Source organism: Rutilus rutilus, assembly GCF_951802725.1.
Source record: "Rutilus rutilus genome assembly, chromosome: 3".
Taxonomy (NCBI): Eukaryota; Metazoa; Chordata; class Actinopteri; order Cypriniformes; family Leuciscidae; genus Rutilus; species Rutilus rutilus.
Window position 1 is genome coordinate 35,203,846 of NC_140211.1, and position 26,165 is coordinate 35,230,010.

The 26,165-nt window shown below is 38.5% G+C and overlaps 2 protein-coding genes across 2 annotated transcripts; both read left to right on the forward strand.

Annotated features, from left to right (window-relative positions):
* Positions 1-12,639: 12,639 nt before the first annotated feature.
* LOC311287201 (malignant fibrous histiocytoma-amplified sequence 1) lies at positions 12,640-19,685 on the forward strand. The gene is made up of 10 exons (XM_084403888.1): positions 12,640-12,769; positions 13,216-14,083; positions 15,681-15,972; positions 16,058-16,244; positions 16,331-16,515; positions 16,609-17,105; positions 17,307-17,455; positions 18,663-18,861; positions 19,023-19,090; positions 19,177-19,685. The coding sequence occupies exons 1-10, from the start codon at positions 12,754-12,756 to the stop codon at positions 19,188-19,190; spliced, it is 2,475 nt and encodes an 824-aa protein (XP_084260014.1). The 5' UTR covers positions 12,640-12,753; the 3' UTR covers positions 19,191-19,685.
* A 1,235-nt stretch (positions 19,686-20,920) lies between these two features.
* On the forward strand, positions 20,921-22,536 carry ascl1b (achaete-scute family bHLH transcription factor 1b). Its single transcript, XM_084406149.1, has 2 exons — positions 20,921-21,647; positions 21,933-22,536. Exons 1-2 carry the CDS (start codon positions 21,083-21,085, stop codon positions 21,962-21,964), a joined length of 597 nt encoding a protein of 198 aa, XP_084262275.1. The 5' UTR covers positions 20,921-21,082; the 3' UTR covers positions 21,965-22,536.
* The last annotated feature ends 3,629 nt before the right edge of the window (positions 22,537-26,165 follow it).

Here is a 26,165-nt window from a genome sequence, read left to right on the forward strand (position 1 = left end):
ACGTTTGTCATCATTTTGGAGGACACAAGCATGTACATGGCATAGAATATGGAACATTTGCCATTTTTATCCTATTGTTTGTCATATTTGTTTGCTTTGTCAGTGTCTTTGTAGGCTGTAAGGACCTTTGAAATAATTTGGTGAAGTAATATGGAACTGTAATGCGGTCAACAGACCTAGAACTGTGTGTTTACTGGAAAATAATTGCATACCTTAGAACATTCGTCAAACATTCAGAAGCATTCAACAGCCCCCTGGTATAACTTGTTTTTAACTAATTTATGAATGCAAAACTAATTCAACTAATTCAAGAATCAGTTGGCAAAACATAAATGGAACTAGTAGGCCATATGGAAACCCTCTTGATCAACATGAGAAAACTCACATTTTCATCACTGATGCAAGTTAAGCTCCATCCACACACAAAATAGAATCAGCATTTTTTAAGCCATTACATCAACACCTCTCATAATGGGAGTGGGGGAACGGATTCTGACAACTGTTTTTCTTTTTGCCGTCGGATTCTGTTCCCCCCATATTTCTGACACACTGAGGTTCTTATATTTATCAAATTGATGCTGTTTAAGCTCCATACACTCACAAAAATAGAATCAGCATTTTTTAAGCCATTTCATCAACACCTCTCATAATGGGAGTGGGGGAACGGATTTCGACAGCTGAACTATTTGCAGTCGGATTCCGTTCCCCCTATGTTTCTTACACAATAAAGTTCTAATATTTATCAAATTGAAGGAAGTTACTTGTCTCAATGGCCTAGTTGTCAGTACCCTAACTATATTTTTTTTAGCTTTGGGCAACCCGAGTTCAAGTCCCGGGTTGTCGAACTTTCTTGATACTATACTTTCCTATAATAAAAGGCAAAAAATACATTCTTTAAACTGATGCAAGTTAAGCTCTATCCACACACAAAATAGAATTAGCATTGTTTAAGTCATTACATCAACACCTCTCATAATGGAAGTGGGGGAACGGATTTCGACAGCTGAACTATTTGCCGTCGGATTCCGTTCCCCCTGTGTTTCTTACACAATAAGGTTCTAATATTTATCAAACTGAAGGAAGTTACTAGTCTCAATAGCCTAGTTGTCAGTCCCCTTATAATATTTTTTTTACCTTTGGGCAACCTGAGTTCAAGTCCAGGGTCGTCAAACTTTCTTGATACTATACTTTCCTATCATAATAAAAGGCAAAAAATATATTCTTTAAACTGATGCAAGTTAAGCTCCATCCACACACAAAATAGAATCAGCATTTTTTAAGCCATTACATCAACACCTCTCATAATGGGAGTGGGGGAACGGATTCTGACAACTGTTTTTCTTTTTGCCGTCGGATTCTGTTCCCCCCATATTTCTGACACACTGAGGTTCTTATATTTATCAAATTGATGCTGTTTAAGCTCCATACACTCACAAAAATAGAATCAGCATTTTTTAAGCCATTTCATCAACACCTCTCATAATGGGAGTGGGGGAACGGATTTCGACAGCTGAACTATTTGCAGTCGGATTCCGTTCCCCCTATGTTTCTTACACAATAAAGTTCTAATATTTATCAAATTGAAGGAAGTTACTTGTCTCAATGGCCTAGTTGTCAGTACCCTAACTATATTTTTTTTAGCTTTGGGCAACCCGAGTTCAAGTCCCGGGTTGTCGAACTTTCTTGATACTATACTTTCCTATAATAAAAGGCAAAAAATACATTCTTTAAACTGATGCAAGTTAAGCTCTATCCACACACAAAATAGAATTAGCATTGTTTAAGTCATTACATCAACACCTCTCATAATGGAAGTGGGGGAACGGATTTCGACAGCTGAACTATTTGCCGTCGGATTCCGTTCCCCCTGTGTTTCTTACACAATAAGGTTCTAATATTTATCAAACTGAAGGAAGTTACTAGTCTCAATAGCCTAGTTGTCAGTCCCCTTATAATATTTTTTTTACCTTTGGGCAACCTGAGTTCAAGTCCAGGGTCGTCAAACTTTCTTGATACTATACTTTCCTATCATAATAAAAGGCAAAAAATATATTCTTTAAACTGATGCAAGTTAAGCTCCATCCACACACAAAATAGAATCAGCATTTTTTAAGCCATTACATCAACACCTCTCATAATGGGAGTGGGGGAACGGATTCTGACAACTGTTTTTCTTTTTGCCGTCGGATTCTGTTCCCCCCATATTTCTGACACGCTGAGGTTCTTATATTTATCAAATTGATGCTGTTTAAGCTCCATACACTCACAAAAATAGAATCAGCATTTTTTAAGCCATTTCATCAACACCTCTCATAATGTGAGTGGGGGAACGGATTTCGACAGCTGAACTATTTGCAGTCGGATTCCGTTCCCCCTATGTTTCTTACACAATAAGGTTCTAATATTTATCAAATGGAAAGAAGTTACTTGTCTCAATGGCCTAGTTGTCAGTACCCTGACAATATTTTTTTTAGCTTTGGGCAACCCGAGTTCAAGTCCCGGGTTGTCGAACTTTCTTGATACTATACTTTCCTATCATAATAAAAGGCAAAAAATACATTCTTTAAACTGATGCAAGTTAAGCTCTATCCACACACAAAATAGAATTAGCATTTTTTAAGTCATTACATCAACACCTCTCATAATGGGAGTGGGGGAACGGATTCCGACAGCTGTTTTTTTGCCGTTGGATTCCGTTCCCCCTGTGTTTCTTACACAATAAGGTTCTAATATATATCAAATTGTATCATTTTGCCAGCCTCAATAGCCTAGTGGTCAGTCCCCTGATAATATATTTTTTTTAGCTTTGGGGCGACCCGAGTTCAAGTCTCGGGTCATCGAACTTTCTTGATACTATACTTTCCTATCATAATAAAAGGCAAAAAATATATTCTTTAAACTGTTGCAAGTTAAGCTCCATCCACACACAAAATAGAATCAGCATTTTTTAAGCCATTACATCAACACCTCTCATAATGGGAGTGGGGGAACGGATTCTGACAACTGTTTTTCTTTTTGCCGTCGGATTCTGTTCCCCCCATATTTCTGACACACTGACGTTCTTAGATTTATCAAATTGATGCTGTTTAAGCTCCATACACTCACAAAAATAGAATCAGCATTTTTTAAGCCATTACATCAACACCTCTCATAATGGGAGTGGGGGAACGGATTTCGACAGCTGAACTATTTGCCGTCGGATTCTGTTCCCCCTATGTTTCTTACACAGTGAGGTTCTAATATTTATCACATTGCAACTTATTACTAGAACAAAATAGCCTAGTGGTCAGTGCACTGCTGATCATTGTTTTTCAGCTTATTGCGACCCGAGTTCAAGTCCCGGGTTGTCGAACTTTCTTGATACTATACTGTCCTATCATAATAAAAGGCCCCCAAAAAAACAATTCTTTAAACTGACGGAAGTTAAGCTCCATCCACACACAAAAATAGAATCAGCATTTTTTAAGCCATTTCATCAACACCTCTCATAATGGGAGTGGGGGAACGGATTTCGACAGCTGAACTATTTGCTGTTGGATTCCGTTCCCCCATGTTTCTTACACAATAAGGTTCTAATATTTATCAAATTGAAGGAAGTTACTAGTCTCAATAGCCTAGTTGTCAGTATCCTGACTATATTTTTTTTAGCTTTGGGCAACCAGAGTTCAAGTCCAGGGTCGTCGAACTTTCTTGATACTATACTTTCCTATCATAATAAAAGGCAAAAAATAAATTCTTTAAACTGATGCAAGTTAAGCTCCATCCACACACAAAATAGAATCAGCATTTTTTAAGTCATTACATCAACACCTCTCATAATGGGAGTGGGGGAACGGATTCCGACAGCTGTTTTTTTGCCGTCGGATTCCGTTCCCCCTATGTTTCTTACACAATAAGGTTCTAATATTTATTAAAATGTAGCAGTTTGCTAGCCTCAATAGCCTAGTGGTCAGTCCCCTGACAATATTTTTTTTTAGCTTTGGGGCGACCCGAGTTCAAGTCCCGGGTCATCGAAATTTCTTGATACTATACTTTCCTATCATAATAAAAGGCAAAAAAATACATTCTTTAAACTGATGCAAGTTAAGCTCTATCCACACACAAAATAGAATTAGCATTTTTTAAGTCATTACATCAACACCTCTCATAATGGGAGTGGGGGAACGGATTCCGACAGCTGTTTTTTTGCCGTCGGATTCCGTTCCCCCTGTGTTTCTTACACAATAAGGTTCTAATATTTATCAAATTGTATCATTTTGCTAGTCTCAATAGCCTAGTGGTCAGTCCCCTGATAATATATTTTTTTTAGCTTTGGGGCGACCCGAGTTCAAGTCCAGGGTCGTCGAACTTTCTTGATACTATACTTTCCTATCATAATAAAAGGCAAAAAAATACATTCTTTAAACTGATGCAAGTTAAGCTCTATCCACACACAAAATAGAATGTGCATTTTTTAAGTCATTACATCAACACCTCTCATAATGGGAGTGGGGGAACGGATTCCGACAGCTGTTTTTTTGCCGTCGGATTCCGTTCCCCCTATGTTTCTTACACAATAAGGTTCTAATATTTATCAAATTGCAGCATTTTGCTAGCCTCAATAGCCTAGTGGTCAGTCCCCTGACAATATATTTTTTTAGCTTTGGGGCGACCTGAGTTCAAGTCCCGGGTCGTCGAACCAAAAGGCAAAAAATATATGCTTTAAACTGTTGCAAGTTAAGCTCCATCCACACACAAAATAGAATTGTGTTTCTTACACAATAAGGTTCTAATATTTATCAAATTGATGCTGTTTAAGCTCCATACACTCACAAAAATAGAATCAGCATTTTTTAAGCCATTACATCAACATCTCTCACCATTGGGGTGGGGGTGCGGATTTCGACAGCTGAACTATTTGCCGTCGGATTCTGTTCCCCCTATGTTTCTTACACAATGAGGTTCTAATATTTATCACATTGCAACTTATCACTAGAACAAAATAGCCTAGTGGTCAGTGCACTGCTGTTCATTGTTTTTCAGCTAATTGCGACCCGAGTTCTAGTCCCTGGTTGTTGAACTTTCTTGATACTATACTGTCCTATCATAATAAAAGGCCCCCCAAAAAAACCAATTCTTTAAACTGACGGAAGTTAAGCTCCATCCACACACAAAAATAGAATCAGCATTTTTTAAGCCATTTCATCAACACCTCTCATAATGTGAGTGGGGGAACGGATTTCGACAGCTGAACTATTTGCCGTCGGATTCCGTTCCCCCATGTTTCTTACACAATAAGGTTCTAATATTTATCAAATTGAAGGAAGTTACTAGTCTCAATAGCCTAGTTGTCAGTACCCTGACAATATATTTTTTAGCTTTGGGCAACCAGAGTTCAAGTCCAGGGTCGTCGAACTTTCTTGATACTATACTTTCCTATCATAATAAAAGGCAAAAAATATATTCTTTAAACTGATGCAAGTTAAGCTCCATCCACACACAAAATAGAATCAGCATTTTTTAAGCCATTACATCAACACCTCTCATAATGGGAGTGGGGGAACGGATTCTGACAACTGTTTTTCTTTTTGCCGTCGGATTCTGTTCCCCCCATATTTCTGACACACTGAGGTTCTTATATTTATCAAACTGATGCTGTTTAAGCTCCATACACTCACAAAAATAGAATCAGCATTTTTTAAGTCATTACATCAACACCTCTCATAATGGGAGTGGGGGAACGGATTCCGACAGCTGTTTTTTTGCCATCGGATTCCGTTCCCCCTGTGTTTCTTACACAATAAGGTTCTAATATTTATTAAATTGTAGCATTTTGCTAGCCTCAATAGCCTAGTGGTCAGTCCCCTGACAATATTTTCTTTAGCTTTGGGCATCCCCAGTTCAAGTCCAGGGTCGTCGAACTTTCTTGATACTATACTTTCCTATCATAATAAAAGGCAAAAAAATATGTTCTTTAAACTGATGCAAGTTAAGCTCCATCCACACACAAAATAGAATCAGCATTTTTTAAGCCATTTCATCAACACCTCTCATAATGGGAGTGGGGGAACGGATTTCGATAGCTGAACTATTTGCCGTCGGATTCCGTTCCCCCTATGTTTCTTACACAATAAGGTTCTAATATTTATTAAATTGTAGCATTTTGTTAGCCTCAATAGCCTAGTGGTCAGTCCCCTGACAATATTTTTTTTTAGCTTTGGGGCGACCCGAGTTCAAGTCCCGGCTCATCGAACTTTCTTGATACTATACTTTCCTATCATAATAAAAGGCAAAAAATATATTTTTTAAACTGTTGCAAGTTAAGCTCCATCCACACACAAAATAGAATCAGCATTTTTTAAGCCATTACATCAACACCTCTCATAATGGGAGTGGGGGAACGGATTCTGACAACTGTTTTTCTTTTTGCCGTCGGATTCTGTTCCCCCCATATTTCTGACACGCTGAGGTTCTTATATTTATCAAATTGATGCTGTTTAAGCTCCATACACTCACAAAAATAGAATCAGCATTTTTTAAGCCATTTCATCAACACCTCTCATAATGTGAGTGGGGGAACGGATTTCGACAGCTGAACTATTTGCAGTCGGATTCCGTTCCCCCTATGTTTCTTACACAATAAGGTTCTAATATTTATCAAATGGAAAGAAGTTACTTGTCTCAATGGCCTAGTTGTCAGTACCCTGACAATATTTTTTTTAGCTTTGGGCAACCCGAGTTCAAGTGTCCCGGGTTGTCGAACTTTCTTGATACTATACTTTCCTATCATAATAAAAGGCAAAAAATACATTCTTTAAACTGATGCAAGTTAAGCTCTATCCACACACAAAATAGAATTAGCATTTTTTAAGTCATTACATCAACACCTCTCATAATGGGAGTGGGGGAACGGATTCCGACAGCTGTTTTTTTTTGCCGTTGGATTCCGTTCCCCCTGTGTTTCTTACACAATAAGGTTCTAATATTTATCAAATTGTATCATTTTGCCAGCCTCAATAGCCTAGTGGTCAGTCCCCTGATAATATATTTTTTTTAGCTTTGGGGCGACCCGAGTTCAAGTCCCGGGTCATCGAACTTTCTTGATACTATACTTTCCTATCATAATAAAAGGCAAAAAATATATTCTTTAAACTGTTGCAAGTTAAGCTCCATCCACACACAAAATAGAATCAGCATTTTTTAAGCCATTACATCAACACCTCTCATAATGGGAGTGGGGGAACGGATTCTGACAACTGTTTTTCTTTTTGCCGTCGGATTCTGTTCCCCCCATATTTCTGACACACTGACGTTCTTAGATTTATCAAATTGATGCTGTTTAAGCTCCATACACTCACAAAAATAGAATCAGCATTTTTTAAGCCATTACATCAACACCTCTCATAATGGGAGGGGGGGAACGGATTTCGACAGCTGAACTATTTGCCGTCGGATTCTGTTCCCCCTATGTTTCTTACACAGTGAGGTTCTAATATTTATCACATTGCAACTTATTACTAGAACAAAATAGCCTAGTGGTCAGTGCACTGCTGTTCATTGTTTTTCAGCTTATTGCGACCCGAGTTCTAGTCCCGGGTTGTCGAACTTTCTTGATACTATACTGTCCTATCATAATAAAAGGCCCCCCAAAAAAAAATTCTTTAAACTGACGGAAGTTAAGCTCCATCCACACACAAAAATAGAATCAGCATTTTTTAAGCCATTTCATCAACACCTCTCATAATGGGAGTGGGGGAACGGATTTCGACAGCTGAACTATTTGCCGTCGGATTCCGTTCCCCCATGTTTCTTACACAATAAGGTTCTAATATTTATTAAATTGTAGCATTTTGCTAGCCTCAATAGCCTAGTGGTCAGTCCCCTGATAATATATTTTTTTAGCTTTGGGGCGACCCGAGTTCAAGTCCCGGGTCATCGAACTTTCTTGATACTATACTTTCCTATCATAATAAAAGGCAAAAAATATATTCTTTAAACTGTTGCAAGTTAAGCTCCATCCACACACAAAATAGAATCAGCATTTTTTAAGCCATTACATCAACACCTCTCATAATGGGAGTGGGGGAACGGATTCTGACAACTGTTTTTCTTTTTGCCGTCGGATCCTGTTCCCCCCATATTTCTGACACACTGAGGTTCTTATATTTATCAAATTGATGCTGTTTAAGCTCCATACACTCACAAAAATAGAATCAGCATTTTTTAAGCCATTACATCAACACCTCTCATAATGGGAGTGGGGGAACGGATTTCGACAGCTGAACTATTTGCCGTCGGATTCCGTTCCCCCTATGTTTCTTACACAATAAGGTTCTAATATTTATCAAACTGAAGGAAGTTACTAGTCTCAATAGCCTAGTTGTCAGTCCCCTTATAATATTTTTTTTAGCTTTGGGCAACCCGAGTTCAAGTCCAGGGTCATCGAACTTTCTTGATACTATAATTTTCCTATCATAATAAAAGGCAAAAAATATATTCTTTAATATGCTGCAGTTGAATCTATTGAGCAAGGTCATTTTTCCATATAGCCTGCATTGTGCAGAGATGATAGTGACCACATACGCTATTGTACAGGATGTCTCTGGATTCAGTGCTACTGCTACTCTAATTAATATACCAAATAAGTTTCTCTTATTGTTTTACATTGTATCTCTTTATTTTTGTATCTATTGTTAAAGACAAACTAATATATATCTTTAAATTTATAGCATATGCACAAAAACTCATTGCTTGCAACATTCACTTAGCATTTCTTGCCAACTATAGAGGAAAAATAAACATTAGGGGAGACTTTTTGAATTTGTGTAAACCCACATGGGGTTCAGAGTATTGTTTTTTTTTTCTACATTAATTTCACACATCTAGTACAAATATGTGGTCTTGTGAATGGAAGTGAAATGTGACAACATGCCCCATATGTGGGGCACTTTATAACGTGAGGATCACGTTGTAACATGACCATATGACAGCTTGTTATCTGATGTAATAAAAATATATATATAAAAGGCAAACTAAAATATTTTCATATAAAATAATGGCGTTTTTTTATGTTTAAAAATGACAATGAACACACAGCTATACAGCATATAGTTCAAGACAATGTGGGCAAATAGATGATTACGCAATTACGTATTACGCAAATTACGCAAATAGATGAAGAAACACATTGAAACGTTAAGAAAAACAGGGCTGAACACAACACACCCCTTCCACCACACACAGAACAGGAGACAAACAGGCGAGCCAGAATGCTTTACACTTCTTGAAATAATTGTGTCTGATCATTGAAATAACAGATTGGAGATTAAAATAAAAGCATTTTAAATAAACACTAAAAACTGAGATGAAAAAAATTAATTTAGCAGGAAATTTACTTTTCTTATGGTTAAAGGAACACGCCGACTTTTTGGGACTTTAGCTTATTCACCGTATCCCCCAGAGTTAGATAAGTCCATACATACCCTTTTCATCTCCGTGCGTGCCGTAACTCTGTCTGACGCACCCACCGCTAGCCTAGCTTAGCACAAAGACTGGAGGTAAACGGCTCCAGCTAGCATACTGCTCCTAATACAAAATAACGCCAACATTTTCCTATTTACATGTTGTGATTTGTATAGTCACAGCGTATACAAATAACAAGGTCACATGAGACACAGCCATCTTCTAACCGTATACATACTGGGAACTATGTTCTCAGAAGGCGAAGCACTGCTACTTCTGCGGAGTGATGCTCTGAGCGAACTCTCTGCTCCTCACCACGGGGCTTCTCAGGTGCTCTGAACACGTCATCATCAGAGAAGAGATTAGGCTTGTTTGAGATGAGCAAAATCTATGGAAGGCCAAAAGTGCCAAAACATTTAAAGGCAGGGTAGGCAGGTTTTTTCTAAAAAAACTTTTCTGTCTTTATATACCAATACATAATTAAAATGTAAGTACTCTGAAAAGGAGAGTATAAAAATCGAGTGTCTGTAGTCCTCTCAGGGCTGCAATAAACACTGGCTGGGCGACTGTCACTCTCCCTCGCTACCATGGCTACCACCCCTGCTGCTACAGGAGCTGCCCACATGCGCACACCCGTTTGACTCGAGGAGGCGAAGAGGCACGGAAGCTAGGAAGAATCACAATTATGGCAGAGAAAGAGCAGTCAAAATTCCCAGTACCTGCATATACAGTCAGCGAAGGCAAACAAGGCAAAAAAAAGACAGTATTCGAAAAGGCTATGACCAAAAAGTCTTTGGATAAAGCAAGAAGTCAGACGAGAGTCAGTTTCGGCCAACAGTGCTTTCATCGTGGAAGCTCTCACATGCAAAACACCGTATATATTATGAATCTTACACGAAATTCACCTTCATCACAGTGTAACTGATGGTAATGGGAAAACGTGTATCAATGCAACCTGTTACTAGCTCGTTACCGAATCAAACTCAATATATTTTAAACTTTACCATTATCGATATGCTAGCTTGATAGTGAGTACTAACAGCCATGTTAGTTGTTTATATTCATAATGATAAAGTTATGTATTTTATTACATGTGATTCTGACATGATGTCACTACATGCACTGCGCTCCTCTCCGCTCGGCGCTGGCAAACGCGTCCTCCAAGCTGAGCGGTCGGCATCGCCCGTTCATGTGTTTTGGGGGTGTGGCTTTGGAAGGAGCCCAGAAGGGAGGGGGTGGGAGTGAATGGAAATAAGTAGCTGTGTTTATTGCAGCCCTGAGAGGACTACAGACACTCGATTTTTATACTCTCTTTTTCAGAGTACTTACACTTTAATTATGTAAACAAATGTGGGGAAACGTTTTTTAGAAAAAACCTGCCTACCCTGCCTTTAACATGTAAATTGCGTGTTGACGTGTAAATTGCGCTAACACAACAGTTTCACACGTTGTGGCTCTTTTGGCTTTCCATAATAATCTGCGCAGAACCGATCACCGGTGATCACTGCGAGATACATGCCGGTTAGAAATAGGCTTGTTTGAGATGCGCCTTGCCTCGCCTGAAATGTAGCCGAGAGTAGGCGGCTGCAGTGAGAGGAGGAGTGAAAAAAGTGCGGGCAAGCCGGACAGATCTCTCTTCTCGTAGTGGATCTGACACCTGCGAGATCAAAGATGGATATCGCGGGATTCACGCTTGTGCACACTGTTGCTAATAAACTGGATGTAATTCAAGTTCTGTTGCTTTTATATGAAAATAAATAAAATAAACAATACACCCAAAGTACTTGTTATTTAATTCCATTCCAAATACATGTTTATCAATATTTTTTTCTTTAATACAGACATATGTGTTTTTATTTTTTTTTTTTTTTTTATACAAATTAAATTGCATAACCCAAAGAGATCGCACTGTCAGATAGTTTGGGAATATTCACACATAACATATACACATAAAACCTGATATTAGAGTTTTAAAATCAAACATTTTAAAAGAGAACAATACATCACAGTTGTTAATGAGCATTAAGCTGTGTCGTCAGCAAGTCGTTTCCCATCGTGCTTTTGATCAGCGCAGTCAGTGGAGAGCAACTGCGCTCGACTGCAGAATCCGACAGGTGCGCTTTGCGATCGCGAGAGATTTTTGACATACGTCAGCATGACATCAGAGCAAGGCGGACCGTACTCGGACACATTTCTAACCGGCACGCATCTCGCGGTGATCACCGGTGATCGGTTCTGCGCAGATTTTGCTCATCTCAAACAAGCCTAATGTGTCCGAGTGCGGTCCGACTTGCTCTGATGTCATGCTGATGTATGTCAAAAAACTGTCGGATTCTTGCAGTCCAGCGCAGTGGCCGGCGCTGACCAAAAGCCATGATGGGAGACTTGCTGACGACACAGCTTAATGCTCATTGGTTTAAACGACCATAATGTATTGTTCTCTTTTAAAATGTTTGATTTTAAAACTCTGATATCATGTTTGTATGTGTAAATTATGTGTGAGTAGGCTATTCCCAAACTCTCTGACAGTGTGATGGGTTATTTGATTGTTGTCATATTTATAAAAATATAAAAAAACATGTCTGTAGGCTAATTAAAGTAAAATGATTGATAAACACGTCTTTGGTATGTTAAATAAGTACTTTGGGGGTCTTGTTCCTTATATTTATTTTCATTTAAAAGCAACATAACTTAAATTACATCCAGTTTATTAGCAACACCATGCACGAGCGTGAATCCCGCGATATCCGCCTTTGATCTCACAGGTGTCTGATCCACAGCGAGAAGAGAGAAGTTCAGTGAACTGTCCGTCGGTCTTGCCTGCACTTTTTTCACTCCTCCCCTCACTGCAGCCGCCTACTCTCGTCTACATTTCAGGCGAGGCAAGGCACATCTCAAACAAGCTGCTGCATGTGGGAGGGAAAGTTATTTTGATTGTTTACAATGGATCATGTATAATAATTAAAAAAGATGTGCACAGATAAATCCTTTATAAGAAATACTGCAATAGTCCATGAAAAATAAGAATGGTCAATTTGACTTCATGGCCTATCTGTCAGGCCTACTTCATTGCTACTGTCTTTTCGTAAGCACACTGTTGCACTTTTTAGCCAGATGATGGCACTGCAGTGCTGCATTGTGTAAATCACGTGAGAGAATCTGAAACCGATACCGCTGCATTTTCTTGAAAATGAAAGTAAATCCAGGCGTATGTTAAAAGTCCGTCACCACTCAGATCCACGGGACATAAGGAAGTAGATTACTTACCAGACACACAGACGAGCGAAAGAGTTTCTTTAGCATCTCAACAACATGCCCACTTTAAATGGTATGTTCACAGTTTTTATCTTTATCTTCAAGAAATGCTAATGATTCGTGTGAATGTATTATTTCCTAAGAAAAGTGAACACCATATAGGTTATTATAATTAGTTTGTCTGTACAGTGAGGGCGACTCCGGATTTGCTTTATCATATCATGTCATGTAACATTTCGTGCTGTATATCAATGTATCATTATAGTGGATATAATTGTTATTGTTGACAAACTCACGTTGAGTTTGAATTATTTTTTTTCTGTTTAGAATGAAAACACTCATTATTTATGTTGAAATATGTATGCCTTGCTTCTCCAAGTCATCTGACGATGCTAGGAGTATGTTGGTTATTTAAAAATATATATATAATAAGCATAAAATGACACACTTTGTGTTGTCTGTGTGTGTGTGTGTGTGTGCGCGCGTGACGTGTTTACATTAACAATGATATTCCCATAGGAAATCAAAATGGCAAAAAGGACTATGACTTTTCTGGAAAGAAGTTAAAAACACTTCCCACTGAGCTACTCAAGGGAGGTGGAGAAGCTGTCAGGGTAGATCTACAGCGTAACAGACTCAAACAAATCACTGGCATCTCGCAACTGACAAACCTGAAAGAGCTTAACCTGAGCAGGAATGAGATCACTGACTTCCCCCATGAGATTAGAGGGTTACACCAATTGGAGAAACTTTATTTGAATCAGAACAGTCTCAAAACCATTCCAGAAAATGTATTTCCATCTTTGGGGAAACTTCAGTTCTTAAAGTTGAGCACCAATCGGCTTGAAAAGCTACCCATCGATTTGAACAGGTGCCAAGAGCTCACCTATCTGAACCTGTCCAACAACTGCCTGAAGAATTTGGATCCTATTGTGGATCTTTCACACCTTAAAGAACTTTATGTCGAGAGGAACCAGTTGAATGAGCTACCAGAAAAGCTCTTTCAAAACACTAGTTTATCTCTGTTCAAAGCTAATGGCAACCCTCTTAGAAAGCCACCTGTGGAGGTCTGTACTGGGGGATTGAGAGATATCCAGAGTTACTTTTCAATGCTTGAGGCAAACGCCCCACATGTCTACACTGTGAAGACCATGTTTCTGGGGAAGTCCATGGCAGGGAAATCCACTCTGTGCCGCAGTCTGGAGCAGGGTTGCCCTGTACCAGTGGAAGAGGCTGATCGTACAGTAGGGATCGATATCAGTGAAGTTGATAGAGATGGCATCCGTTTCTTCTTTTGGGACTTTGCTGGACAAGAGGAATACTACATCACCCATCATGTTTTTATAACAGCTCAAGCCTTTGTCATACTTGCCATCAACCTTTCCAGGTAAAGCAGTAATTTTTTTTTTCATTTAATCTTTTTTCTACTGTTAGATCAAACGGTTCAATGTACTCTAACCACTAAACACCTTATACAAGTCAATGAAAATTCATTCCTCTATTAACAAGAAGGATTCACAATTAACATTCATTTAACTCCTCTCACATTTTTACAATTGATTTTTTTTATTGTGAATTTTCACATATTTGTCATACAAGATTAACTTTATTGTTATTTATATATTAAATAATTTTTTAGATCTTTTTTTAAAGGGGTCCTATTATGCTTTTCACGTTTTCAACTTTGTTAGTGTGTAAAGTTGAGCATAAAAAAATGCTACATCTTTGTTTGAGCTACAAAGCTCAAAGTCCAAAGGGAGATATTTTATTTAACAGAATCCCCTTTTCAAGAACTACAACGAACGGCTTGTTTGGACTACAATGCGATTTTTCTGGATTTTATGAAGTCACAATGTTACTCATTAAAATAATTCCCACCCACGGAAAATGTAAAAAAGCGGACAAGGCCTGGTTGAGCTTCATTAGAGAAGAAAGTGTTGTCGCTATGTTGAAGAGACGCTGTTTTTTTCCACCCCGTTTTCAAAACTCATTTGTTTGACCTTCCTAAGGCTGACAATTAAGGGAATCCCCAGTTCTGCAGCACAGCGCTGCGATATAAAGTTAAGAAAACTAAACAACCGAGAGAAATATATGATTTAAAGTTTTATCTTGACATCAGCATCGGGGAATAACATTATAATCTCGTTCACGGTAGAGAAAGCTGCTTACATGTGCAAAACTAAATGTGAAGACTTAAATGTAAAGACAGCTTATCAGCTTTTCCATATATATACTGGCCCTGATAATCATCACAAATACTCACCGCTTGCTCCATTTCTGTAAATCCGCTTTTTGAATGAATGACTCTCTCATCTGTTGCTCTAGTCTTCATCAACAGCACCTCCTGCTGATGAGGTCGACTAACAGCTATGGAGATTATCAATCGGCACTGATATTCCTGCCATTCCATAATGTTCCCATAATGTTGAATTTTCTGTCGAAAATTTGTAGAAGCGAAATAAAATGGAGCGAAAATTGGCTGTCGAATATTATAGGTTTAAACAGAATGAATAATATAATAGAAATATATTTTTAAACAGAATGAATATTTTGGAAGTGAAATCTGAAAGGTGAATATGGATCATTGAATTTTTCAAAATGAAAACGTGTGAAATGTTTTGAATTGAAATATGCACAGCTTAAATTTACAACCATGTTGAATTCCAGCCCGTAAAAATACAAGCCCCAAAAATACAATGCATTAAAATGCAAGCAAGTGCAATTCAACAAGCGTTTTTGTTTCAAAAACATTTGTCATTATTTTACTTCCACAAGAGAAGTGCTGTGTAATAATGTAAAATATGTGAAAAATAATGTATGTTTTGAATAGTCAAGCATGAAAGCATATTCTAGAACATCCCAAAAACAAAATCAAGACTTCGTAAAAGGGTATAATAGGACCCCTTTAAGATTAACTTTAAGTTAAAATTACTTTATTTAAATTAATATATATATTAATATTAATATTTATTCATTTATTTTAGTTACAACACGGACAACCAGAGTTTCAAAGTGAACGTGGAGTTCTGGATCAAAAATCTACAGCTTAAGATACCAGACTCAGTGGTCCTGCTTGTAGGCACTCATGTTGACCAGTGCACAGAGACTGAGGTGAATGAAAAGAAAAAACACATCGAAGATAGGGTGAAGGAAATGCTTAAAAAGCACACAGATGCCTTAGAGCAGCGGAGAAAGAACCTCCAGGATGGGGACAACCCAACTTTGAACTACGACCAGATGCATCAAATCGAAAGACTCACTGAGTACAAACTGAAGGTAATTTGGTTTTGTATTGCTGTCTTAAAATATGCATCCAATGAAACGCGCTGCTATGATCTGCTTCATTTCCTTTCGTTTTTAGGTCCTTGAATTTATACTTATAGATTGCACTAAACAGGAGGACATAGACAGACTACTTACTCGCATCAAAAATGATGTTTTGAACAAAGATACATTCCCCAACATTGAAAAGACTTTACCTAGGAGCTACTACGATGTGGAGAAGGATATCTACGACCTTGTGAAGAACGGTGATATTCCAGAGCATGGTGAGTAGTTTTTTGTTTAGTTTGTTCTTAAATTAGTTTCTTTAATTAATAATTTTCTAAAGTCTGAAATTTGCACCTATTAACAGGAATTGTGAGTCAAAATGTCCTCTTGCCTGAACTGAAGAATAGACATGATACACTGGACGATGACAAACTGAGGTTAATTCTTCACTATCTTCACCGAATTGGCGTCATTATGTGGTACAAGGAAATCCCAGAATTGGCAGGTTCTGTGTTTGTGAAACCAGCATTCCTCATCTCACTGTTCAAGGTTCATACAAACATTAAATGTCTTTGAATGGCAATGCTAATCCGTGTATCACTTAAAATCCTTCATCACTTATTTCCTTTGATTCTGTCACAGACTATTGTGAGACATGACCTGGTCCAGGAACTGAACAAGATTTCCAGTGCACAGCTGAAGTCAGAAAACGCAATTGGAAAAGAGAAGAAAAGATGGATCAGTGACTATAAAGACAGAGCATCCTTAAGCAATGTGGCTATTAGGATCCTTGTGCGGACTGAGCTCCAGAAGAGTTACGGCAAGAATGACGAAGAGCTAATTGAGGAGGTTGTTGGGTCCAGAAAGAAGGAGGGGAGTCTCCTTTCACTACTAAAACACTTTGATGTATGTTTGTCAACCAAACTTAACAGTCCTCTCAATCCAAAAGCCAACGAATTCTGTCCCAAAAAAGACTGGGTGGCCTCAAATCCAATTGTGTACGAGCCAGATGCTTGTCTTTTCCCGAATTGCCTGTCAGACAATGAACAGGTAAAGCAAAAGTGGGAATCAGACAGTACAGAAGACCTCAACATCCATGTATACCTCCTACCTGAGATTCCACATGGTTTCTTCCACAGGTGAATGCTTATGCTTGTCTTTTTTTAGACAAAATAACGAAATACATTTGGATTTATTCACTCTGTTTGCTGTAAGGGAATGTGCAAAGCATCATCAACCCAGATACCAGAATAATTTGCTCAAAAAGCTAATTTAAACTGATTTGATCGTGAATATTACCTTGGATGACTAGTATGACTTGTAAAACTGTCGCTTTACAGGCTTGTCATCAGGACATGCTCCTTATACTCTCCATACTGGATAGGAAAAGACCAGTGTATGCTGTGCTGTGGCAACAAACGTTTTCTGCTCAGAGAACGCTGTGATGATGAGGATCAGTTCATTGAGATCCGCTGCAAAGAGAGTGACCGTAAGACCCCTCTTTTTGATTACATTTGTACGTTAACTTTTTGCCTTTTTTGTGTGCCAGTTTTTATTTTATATTTGTCCTTTTACAGGAATAACTCACCCTCAAGCCATTCTTGGTGTATATGTCTATCTTCTGTCAATCAAACACAATAGGAGTTATATTAAATAACATCCAGTCTCTTCCCAGCTTTGTAATGGCTTTGAATAGTGTCCGATTTTTTTTAAACTCCAAAAACCGAATCCATCCATCATAAAAGTAATCTATACAACTCCAGTGGGTTAACAAATGCCTTCAGAAGTGAAGCTATGGATTTCTGTAGGAAAAATATCCTTATTTAAAACTTTATAAACTATAATCCCTGGCTTCCAGCAACGGCCGTGTGCATGTTCACGAGACAGTCGACTTCCGGTGGAAGGGTCATATGTCATACTTCGGGTCAGAGGTCACCCTTCTGCCTAAACTCGACTCTCTTGTCAACGTGTGTACGGCCGTTGCCGTTAATGTATTGGGGTTAGAAAGATTTTTTTAATATTCCTGAAAGAAGTCTCTGATGGTCACAAAGGCTGCATCAATTTAACCAAATATCCAGTAAAAACAGACTGAGCGGCGATGAAACTCCGATGAAATAGAGTGCGGCGCAGGACAAGTTTTGAATTGCTGATTGTGGATGCAGGAGGGAAGATATAGATATCTGCTCGGCAAAATATTATAATAACAGCACGCAGAATTCTGTCACTTGAGATATGAAGCAACGTGCGTGGAAAAAAATAGCCTATAGACACCAAAACGAGACAGAATCTAACTGGACTGGGACTGAAAATTCCATGTAGACCTCTTTCTATGGGCTTTTATAATGTTAAAAAACGCAGGAGCAGTATATAACACATTTTTGTTGGAGAGGTATTGAGAAAGCGAGTGCACAAGCGGGACATTTTTTTAGAAAGACTGTAGAAAGAGAGACGGCTGAGATATCACCAAAGTTGAAAAGGTCAGAGGAATATAATTGGAACGATCAGGCAAGAGCTAGGACCCGCGATAATACTGGAAAAAGCAATAGCTCACAAAAAAACAACCACTGTACCAGTAGCCTGCATTGTACGTAATGTTGGTAATGTACATTTTCTTAATGTTGTCACCACTAGGTCTTCTTCATATATACATTAAATCTAAATTATTATATCATACTTCAAAATGTTTCTTCCTGTAGTTGAAACCCCAGAAGACATCCAGAAAGCATGGAAAGTGATAAGGGAGATTATGAAACGACTGAACACACTGACAGAGCAGTGGCAGGGGTTGTACCAGACTGTCCACAGTCCTTGCAAGGCCCAGGACTGTGATGACTACTTTGAATGGAATGACTGGCAAGAATGGTTAGACGATTCCGGAACAAACCCATTTAATGTGTAAGTTGTCATTTGATTTGTCCTCTTTTGTGTTCTCAACAGAGCATTTTTGCTTTCGTTGTATAGTCATATTCTTTTATTGAATTATATGTTTGGCTCATCTTGTTTTTAATCGTATTAAGATCAAATCAGGTGACTGAATACTGTGTTCTGTCTTATAGAGGACTAGAGGAGAATCAAACTTGCCGTTATGGTCACCAACGAAGGACAGAGTGGCTGTTCCCTAGAAGTAAATGCATTCATTTACAGAGAAATACAACACACACTTATTCTTCTGCCTTTCATAATTCTTTGTAATTACATTTTTGTGTGCAGCTGCTGATGCCTAGACCTGAAGGGAGGACATCTGAAATAATAATGCAACAAAGAATCAATACAACAACAAAAAAATGACATGACTTGATGTAAAAGGTTTATGTGATTGATAAATTAATGAATAATCAACTTGACTGTAAGCACAAAAAATACTGTCTTAATATTTTCGACATTGCAAATTGTTATGGCTCCAAACCAATGAACTAGGTGCCTACATCCTATTTAATATAGGTAATGTTTTTTTGTTTTTTTTTTGTCTAGAATGGACAATCAAACGTTGTTTAGGTGAAAATACACAACATTTTTGTTGTCTAATCTACAGTAAGAAATTTGTTCAGTGGATATACTGTCTTGTAGAAACATATTGTCGCCGCTAGGGGGTGATCCAATCATTTACGTTACACATTTTGTTTGAGAACTATTTGTGGAGGGCTAAAGTCTTGCTGTTATGGAGTCCTGGCTTTATCATGTTAGTAATTGTCCAATAAAGTTATCCACATGCCAAAGTACCATGGAATTTACCAAGTCTTGTATTGTCAGATAATACTTGCTTCTAATTAGCTAAAAAAAAAGGCCTTCATGTTTACTTCAACACAACACAAGTAGCAATTTACACACACACACACACACACACACACACACACACACACACACACACACACACACACACACACACACACACACACACACACAGTATATCTTTTTTATATATATAGCTTAGTTATATTTTTCACACTCTTTTAATCTGACATTATTATTTTTTTTTTTTTTTTTTATCTGTTCATTAATGTTTCGATGTTTACTTCATTATAAATTAAGTAGCCTAGCATGCTGTCTATGTCAGTTGATTTGTTTGAACGAGATTTACAGTACCCTATACTTATTATTATGACTGACGGTTCAGCTTGGAGCAATCTGGGGTTTGGCACGCGCGCGACGGCGCGCAAGCACAAACACATTGTAAAAGCTTTCCGTTGACTTTTGTTATCTTTAAATTGAGACAATGTTATTTTATATCCCCGAAACCTAAGCCTTGTTAAGACATGAGTTAATAAGTTCTTTTTTTTTCTTTTTCTTTTTAATTAGGACCGGCTGATCCACAAAAATAGGCGATTTCAGTTGCCTACTATTCTTGTGGAGACATATGATCCCGACAATGAAAAATCGGATCAAAATATTAACTATGGTCAAAAAAAGTCTTTAAAAACATATTTTTCCTCCATAGGCTGCTATGCAATCTAGAGGATAAAAGTGATTATATTCAAATGAAATTTCTCATTCAGGCTACTTGTTTGCATAATGCCCCTATCAAAACTGTGGCAGTTCCATGTTGATGACGGTTCTTTGATAGTCTATTTTGTACCATGATAGCCTACTTTTTGGCACTTTTTGTTAATAACATGTAAGTCTTATGCTGTTAGGTAATAAACCACACCGCAGACTGACAACGGGTACATTATACTTGAACTTCTATAAACTGACGTCACTCCATCGTTTTATTTAATATCAATAGTTGACACTGCACGTTTTACATTCCACAACACGGAACATGTAGGCCTACGCGTGCGCCGGGTGAGCATCATTCCACAGAGATGGGCAATGCCTCATAAGCGTGGCGCAGTGAGCGCACAGAATAGTTCCTTTGAGTTTGTCAAAGCCACGCGCCCGGCGCGCGAAGCCCGAGCAGGGGATTCATACAGGGGGCGGGGTCTTCCTTTAGGAGCGTGCGGCCCGAAAGGGGGTGGAGGTGTGGCGCACGTGTAGAAAAGGGAGAGCAAGTTGCTTTCCCCTCAAATCATTCTCCTAACAGGTGTATCGCTTCTTGCGAGCCACGCGAAAGGCACGAGAGCGGCGCATTACTTGCAAACTCCTCACCTCATCTATTTATCTATTTATTTGACGCGACATGGAGGCAACTGTCATCTCCACGACGCAAATAACGCAAGACTCGTTTTATCAGCCGTTTTCGGAGACCCTCCTGCCTCATGCGAAGCAGGACATGGAGTGTAAAGTGCTGAAGAGACAGCGCTCGAGCAGCCCAGAGCTACTCAGGTGCAAGAGGAGACTGACCTTCAACGGACTCGGCTATACTATCCCTCAACAGCAGCCCATGGCGGTGGCCAGACGGAACGAGCGCGAAAGAAACCGCGTCAAGCAGGTGAACATGGGCTTCCAGACGCTTCGCCAGCATGTACCGAACGGAGCGGCGAACAAGAAGATGAGCAAAGTGGAGACGCTGCGCTCGGCAGTGGAGTACATCCGAGCGCTTCAGCAGCTGCTGGACGAGCACGACGCCGTGTCTGCCGTGTTGCAGTGCGGTGTCTCGTCTCCATCGGTCTCCAACGCGTACTCTGCAGGCACGGAGTCTCCTCGTTCTGCTTACTCCTCTGATGAAGGCAGCTACGAGCCTCTCAGCTCTGAGGAGCAAGAGCTGCTGGACTTCACCACATGGTTCGACAGATATGAATCAGGTACGAACTTTTTTTTTTTCAGACTCAACTTTTTTTTTTTTTTTTACATACCCATGGGCCCCTCAGCCAAACCAGGGGCCTCCAGTTTAAATTTGTTTTTTTTATATATCTCTGACACTTTATGATAACAGCATAGATACATAACATTAGAAAAGAGTTCTATATCTTTTTCTTGATTACCTTCTGGTTGAAAACCCTCAGTTTTTATCCAACACATCTTGTGACTGAATTGTATTCATTTTTGGTGTATGCTTGTGACTCATAACTGTTATTATTCTATTACAGGTGCTTCACTGACTACTAAGGATTGGTGCTGAATGGACAGCACTGGACCGGTACCGGTCAGAGATACGTTGTCTGCTGGTGCCTGTGAAGAATCCGAGTTCATCGAATGAGCACTGGACACACAGAGGGCCGTTTCCAGCAATGTGCTCATGCACACAAATGCAACACTCGCACGTTTCCAAACGTTAGAACTGCACTGGATTTGAGACGAGCGAGGATGTCTAAACTGCTGACTTTTGTCCTGTCACCCCATTCTGTATTCAACATTTTGCCCCGTTGATACAATAATGTGTAAATGCGACTGAATGAGCCAGTTCGTAGAACAAATATCGAGGTGACCAGTTGTAGATAAACGAATGATGAAGAATAGTATCAGGTCCCATAAACGCCATCTGTTAGGGGAATACACTAACATTACACTAGGCAGCCCACATGCAACCTGTATATTATAATATTTTGTTCTAGACATGTGACAGCGTTTTTGTACTGGATGAATAACTTTTGTATCAAAGTGTGCACTTGTGTGTTTTTCTACAAACTTGTGTATATGCAATTTTTTATAAGAGAAAACCTATTTTATGTAAAATAAAGACTTTATTTATTCAGATAATTGCCTTGTGTTTGTTTGAAATCAACCAACGCCAAATATGTTTAAAAAGCCTATACGGTTTTAAAAATAAATGTTTTACTTGCAGAAATACACTTTACACAAATGTAGATACTTAATAGAATAGTGCTGATTTACATGGAAATAACCACTACAGATACACTTTATCTTGATTTCAAATGTTCAAAAGAAGTGGCTTTTGAGTATGTCAACATGGTTTAATTAATGGGAGTCATTTACTGTATAAGCACAAAGGAGAGTGACAGGCAGCTGTAGATGGGACACAACCTTGGGATACAGTGTGTGAACAGTTAATTTTTAAGCAACAACAAAAAAGTTGAAGTGTAAAGCAATTTATAACCCCCCGAATACCTTTGTGCTGTAACCAATGTGTCCGTACCAACCTATGGAGGCTGTGAATAGACGTCAACTGAAGACTAATGGTGATGAACTAACTGTCCTGGAGGGCATCCAAAATTTCCTACCAATGTCTGTTTTCCTGTTAAATCTGTCTTTCAGATATATACAGGAGTCTTATCAGCAAAGATAAGGAGACTTGTTTAGGTTTGTGCAGTTCAAACTCTCCCCATTTAAAATGGATCATGCAAAAAGCAGATCTATTCTTGCTTCAAATGACATCCTTCAAAGTGCTTCAAATGTGAGTCAACCAAGCACCAAGCTTCTGAGTGCATGAAAATTAGCATTTTCTATTGTGCGTGTGAAGTTTGGATGCACTGTAAGGCCTTTCGCCATCATCCAATCAGACAGACCCGTGCTGATTTTGAATGGCCTCTGATTTAAGTGACACAAAAGCACTTTTGTGTGAGGGCTACACCATATTCATCACATTGTGCCTTCAACATAAATCTGATTGGATGTCTTGGGCACTTTGATGTCGCTCCAGTGTACGAGTGGCATTGTGATGTCTAACTTCTGTCTGTATTACCTATTTTCAGCACTTAGAGCAGGAGGTCCTTTTAATTTGTGAAGAGCGAATTCATAAAAAAATTCTCTTCTCTGATAAAACACCAGCAGAATGATTGACACTACTTTACAGAGCCTCACACAAAAGCCTGATTTGGGTCCGGCGACAAATGAAAGGGGCCGGGGTGTGGGCCTCATTCAGACTAATTTTAATCTTTCACTCCCTCTGTGTGTTTTTTTTTTTTTTTATCTAGACACTTTTCTATAGTTTTGTCTAGTTCTCATTTTAGAGAGGATAGTTCTCAAAGAAGGAATCCCAGTGTTATAAGGAAAACAACAGCCTCAATTTTCCAACACTTTTCCAAATCAGTAACCAGATACTGAAATACAATATTTTAGTCTTGGATTTTATGCCTTACATTATTACAATATTCCCGTTATTCTTCACAAAAATGTCCTTTCTCCTCCGTTTTTTCGCTCTCCATTTGGTTGTTTATCTCTCTCTCTCTCGCTCACGGCTCATGATTGTGTGCAGTCAGGTTGATTTGCCCTGTCTGGCTCTGCATGCTAAACGCTGTCTTAAATTGCCCAGCACCCTCCGCACACACTCCTTCTTGCACACACAATAGTCATCCGTCTCGGCCGAGGGCCAGACCCCCCTCCCACCCCCTCAAACTTCATCACACACACCCAAAACAAACCCTGCTCTGAACACTGTACTCCTCAATCCAGCGGCCGATCCAAAAGAGAGAGTGTGCTTTATTCCACACTCATGCTTTGACTCCCTTTTTGAGAAAATTTCATTAGTGCTGTTTAAAATTAGGAGATAAGAGAAAGATTAGTCCTGTAATGTATGACGATTAAACAAACAGTGATTTGGTGAACCCGTGTGTGGTCAGTGAGTATTCTCTGAGCGCTGGTGCTGGCCAGGGGCCTTGTAAGCAAATACGCTCCTGAAGTTCCTATATCTCTCAGCCACACTTCCATTGTTGTGAGGCGACTCATATCTCCATGGCTTCTGCTTGTTTGAGGAGCTGGTCTGATAGAGGCCCTCTTTGTGGGTGGCTTTCTGAATTTATTCAGGCCTCCCCAATGTAATCTAAATAATCAACTAGCTTTCTTAACTATGGAGGCTGGTGGCTGATTAGATGTTTGTGTTCCCATGTTTATTTCCTGCCGATCAGCTGTGTTGTCTCATTATCTCATTGATGATTGTTATCAGAACGGGCAGTTATGACCTCACCGCTTGGCTTCGTTTCAAACTGCCCACCCCACTTTCTGTTCATTTTAGGATGTCATTTTCATTAAAAACTTTTCAAAATGCCAGTAAATAACATTGTTTTTGCAGACCCAAAGGGGTGTAAACGACATCTTGAGTCTTATTCACCAGTGATTTCTACTTTTAACCATGGCTTTCACTAAATAGTGTTGACCCTGGACCACAAAACCACATGGACCACGTGGGTCAATTTTCTGAAATTGAGATTTATACATCATCTGAAAGCTGAATAAATAAGCTTTCCAGAGGGTTTGTTTGGATAGGACAATATTTGCCCGAGATACAACAATTTGAAAATCTGGAATCTGAGGGTGCAAAAAAATCGAAACATTGAGAAAATCACCTTTAAAGTTGTCCATTTATGTTTGCGATTGTGCTGCATTCACTCACAAAAATAAATGTTTTACATGTACGGTAAGAAAAATTTATAATTTTGACCCGTACAATGTATTGTTGGCTATTGCCACAAATATACCCGTGCGACTTGTGACTGGTTTTGTGATCCAGGGTCACATATTACAATTTTATTTCATACACTTCCAGAAATGATTGATGAAGAGCCATTCTGATATTCACATTACAGTGATTCAAGTTTTTTTCAAAACGGTTTCATTTATGTTTTTTTTTGTTTTAAATGATTGATGGGGAGTTGTTCTGAGATTCATTAATCAGGGTTCTAACGTATTTATTTGTTTACTTTTTTATATTTACACTACATTCAAAATTTTGGGTGTCAGTAAGATTTATAAATATTTTTGAAAGAAGTCTCTTATGCTCACCAAAGCTGCATTTATTTGATCTAAATAGTAATAACTGAATTATTATAGCAATTTAAATAACTGTTTTCTATTTTAATAAAAAATATTTTCCAGTCTTCAGTGTCACATGATCCTTCAGAAATCATTGTAATATTCTGATTTGATGCACAAGACACATTTCAAATTATTATCAATGTTGAAAACAGATACAGATTTTTTTTGGGTTCTTTGATGAATAGGAAGTTAAAATGAACAGCATTTATTTGAAATAGAAATCTTTTGTAATATTATAAATGCCTTTACTGTCACTTTTGTTCAATTTAATACATCCTTGCTATAAAAATATATATATATATATATATATATACATACATATATGTATATACAATCATTTTATTTATATATTTTGTTTTATTTATATTTATATGTATACAGTATATATATAAATCTTACTGACCCTAAACTTTTTAATGGTAGTGCACATTTTATTTTTATTTTTATTACTCAAGAATGATTGCTGAAGAGTGAATGCACCTTAAAAGTACTTCAGTGTTCCCCAGTGCTCAAAACAACAGGTACAGTTGGTTTGAGGTCAACACAGAGTGACAGCATACAGTGATGACCCTCTGATAGAGGTCACACAAAAGCTCAGGTGTCACTCCGGA

What these genes read in the sequence shown, in the direction of transcription:
- LOC311287201 (XM_084403888.1), top strand. An exon ending in TCCTCATCTCACTGTTCAAG is followed by an intron (nt 16,516 to 16,608) that starts GTTCATACAAAC and finishes ATTCTGTCACAG; the next exon opens with ACTATTGTGAGACATGACCT. An exon ending in CCACATGGTTTCTTCCACAG is followed by an intron (nt 17,106 to 17,306) that starts GTGAATGCTTAT and finishes GTCGCTTTACAG; the next exon opens with GCTTGTCATCAGGACATGCT.
- ascl1b (XM_084406149.1), top strand. Translation starts at nt 21,083, where the DNA reads ATGGAGGCAACTGTCATCTCCACGACGCAAATAACGCAAGACTCGTTT. An exon ending in GTTCGACAGATATGAATCAG is followed by an intron (nt 21,648 to 21,932) that starts GTACGAACTTTT and finishes ATTCTATTACAG; the next exon opens with GTGCTTCACTGACTACTAAG.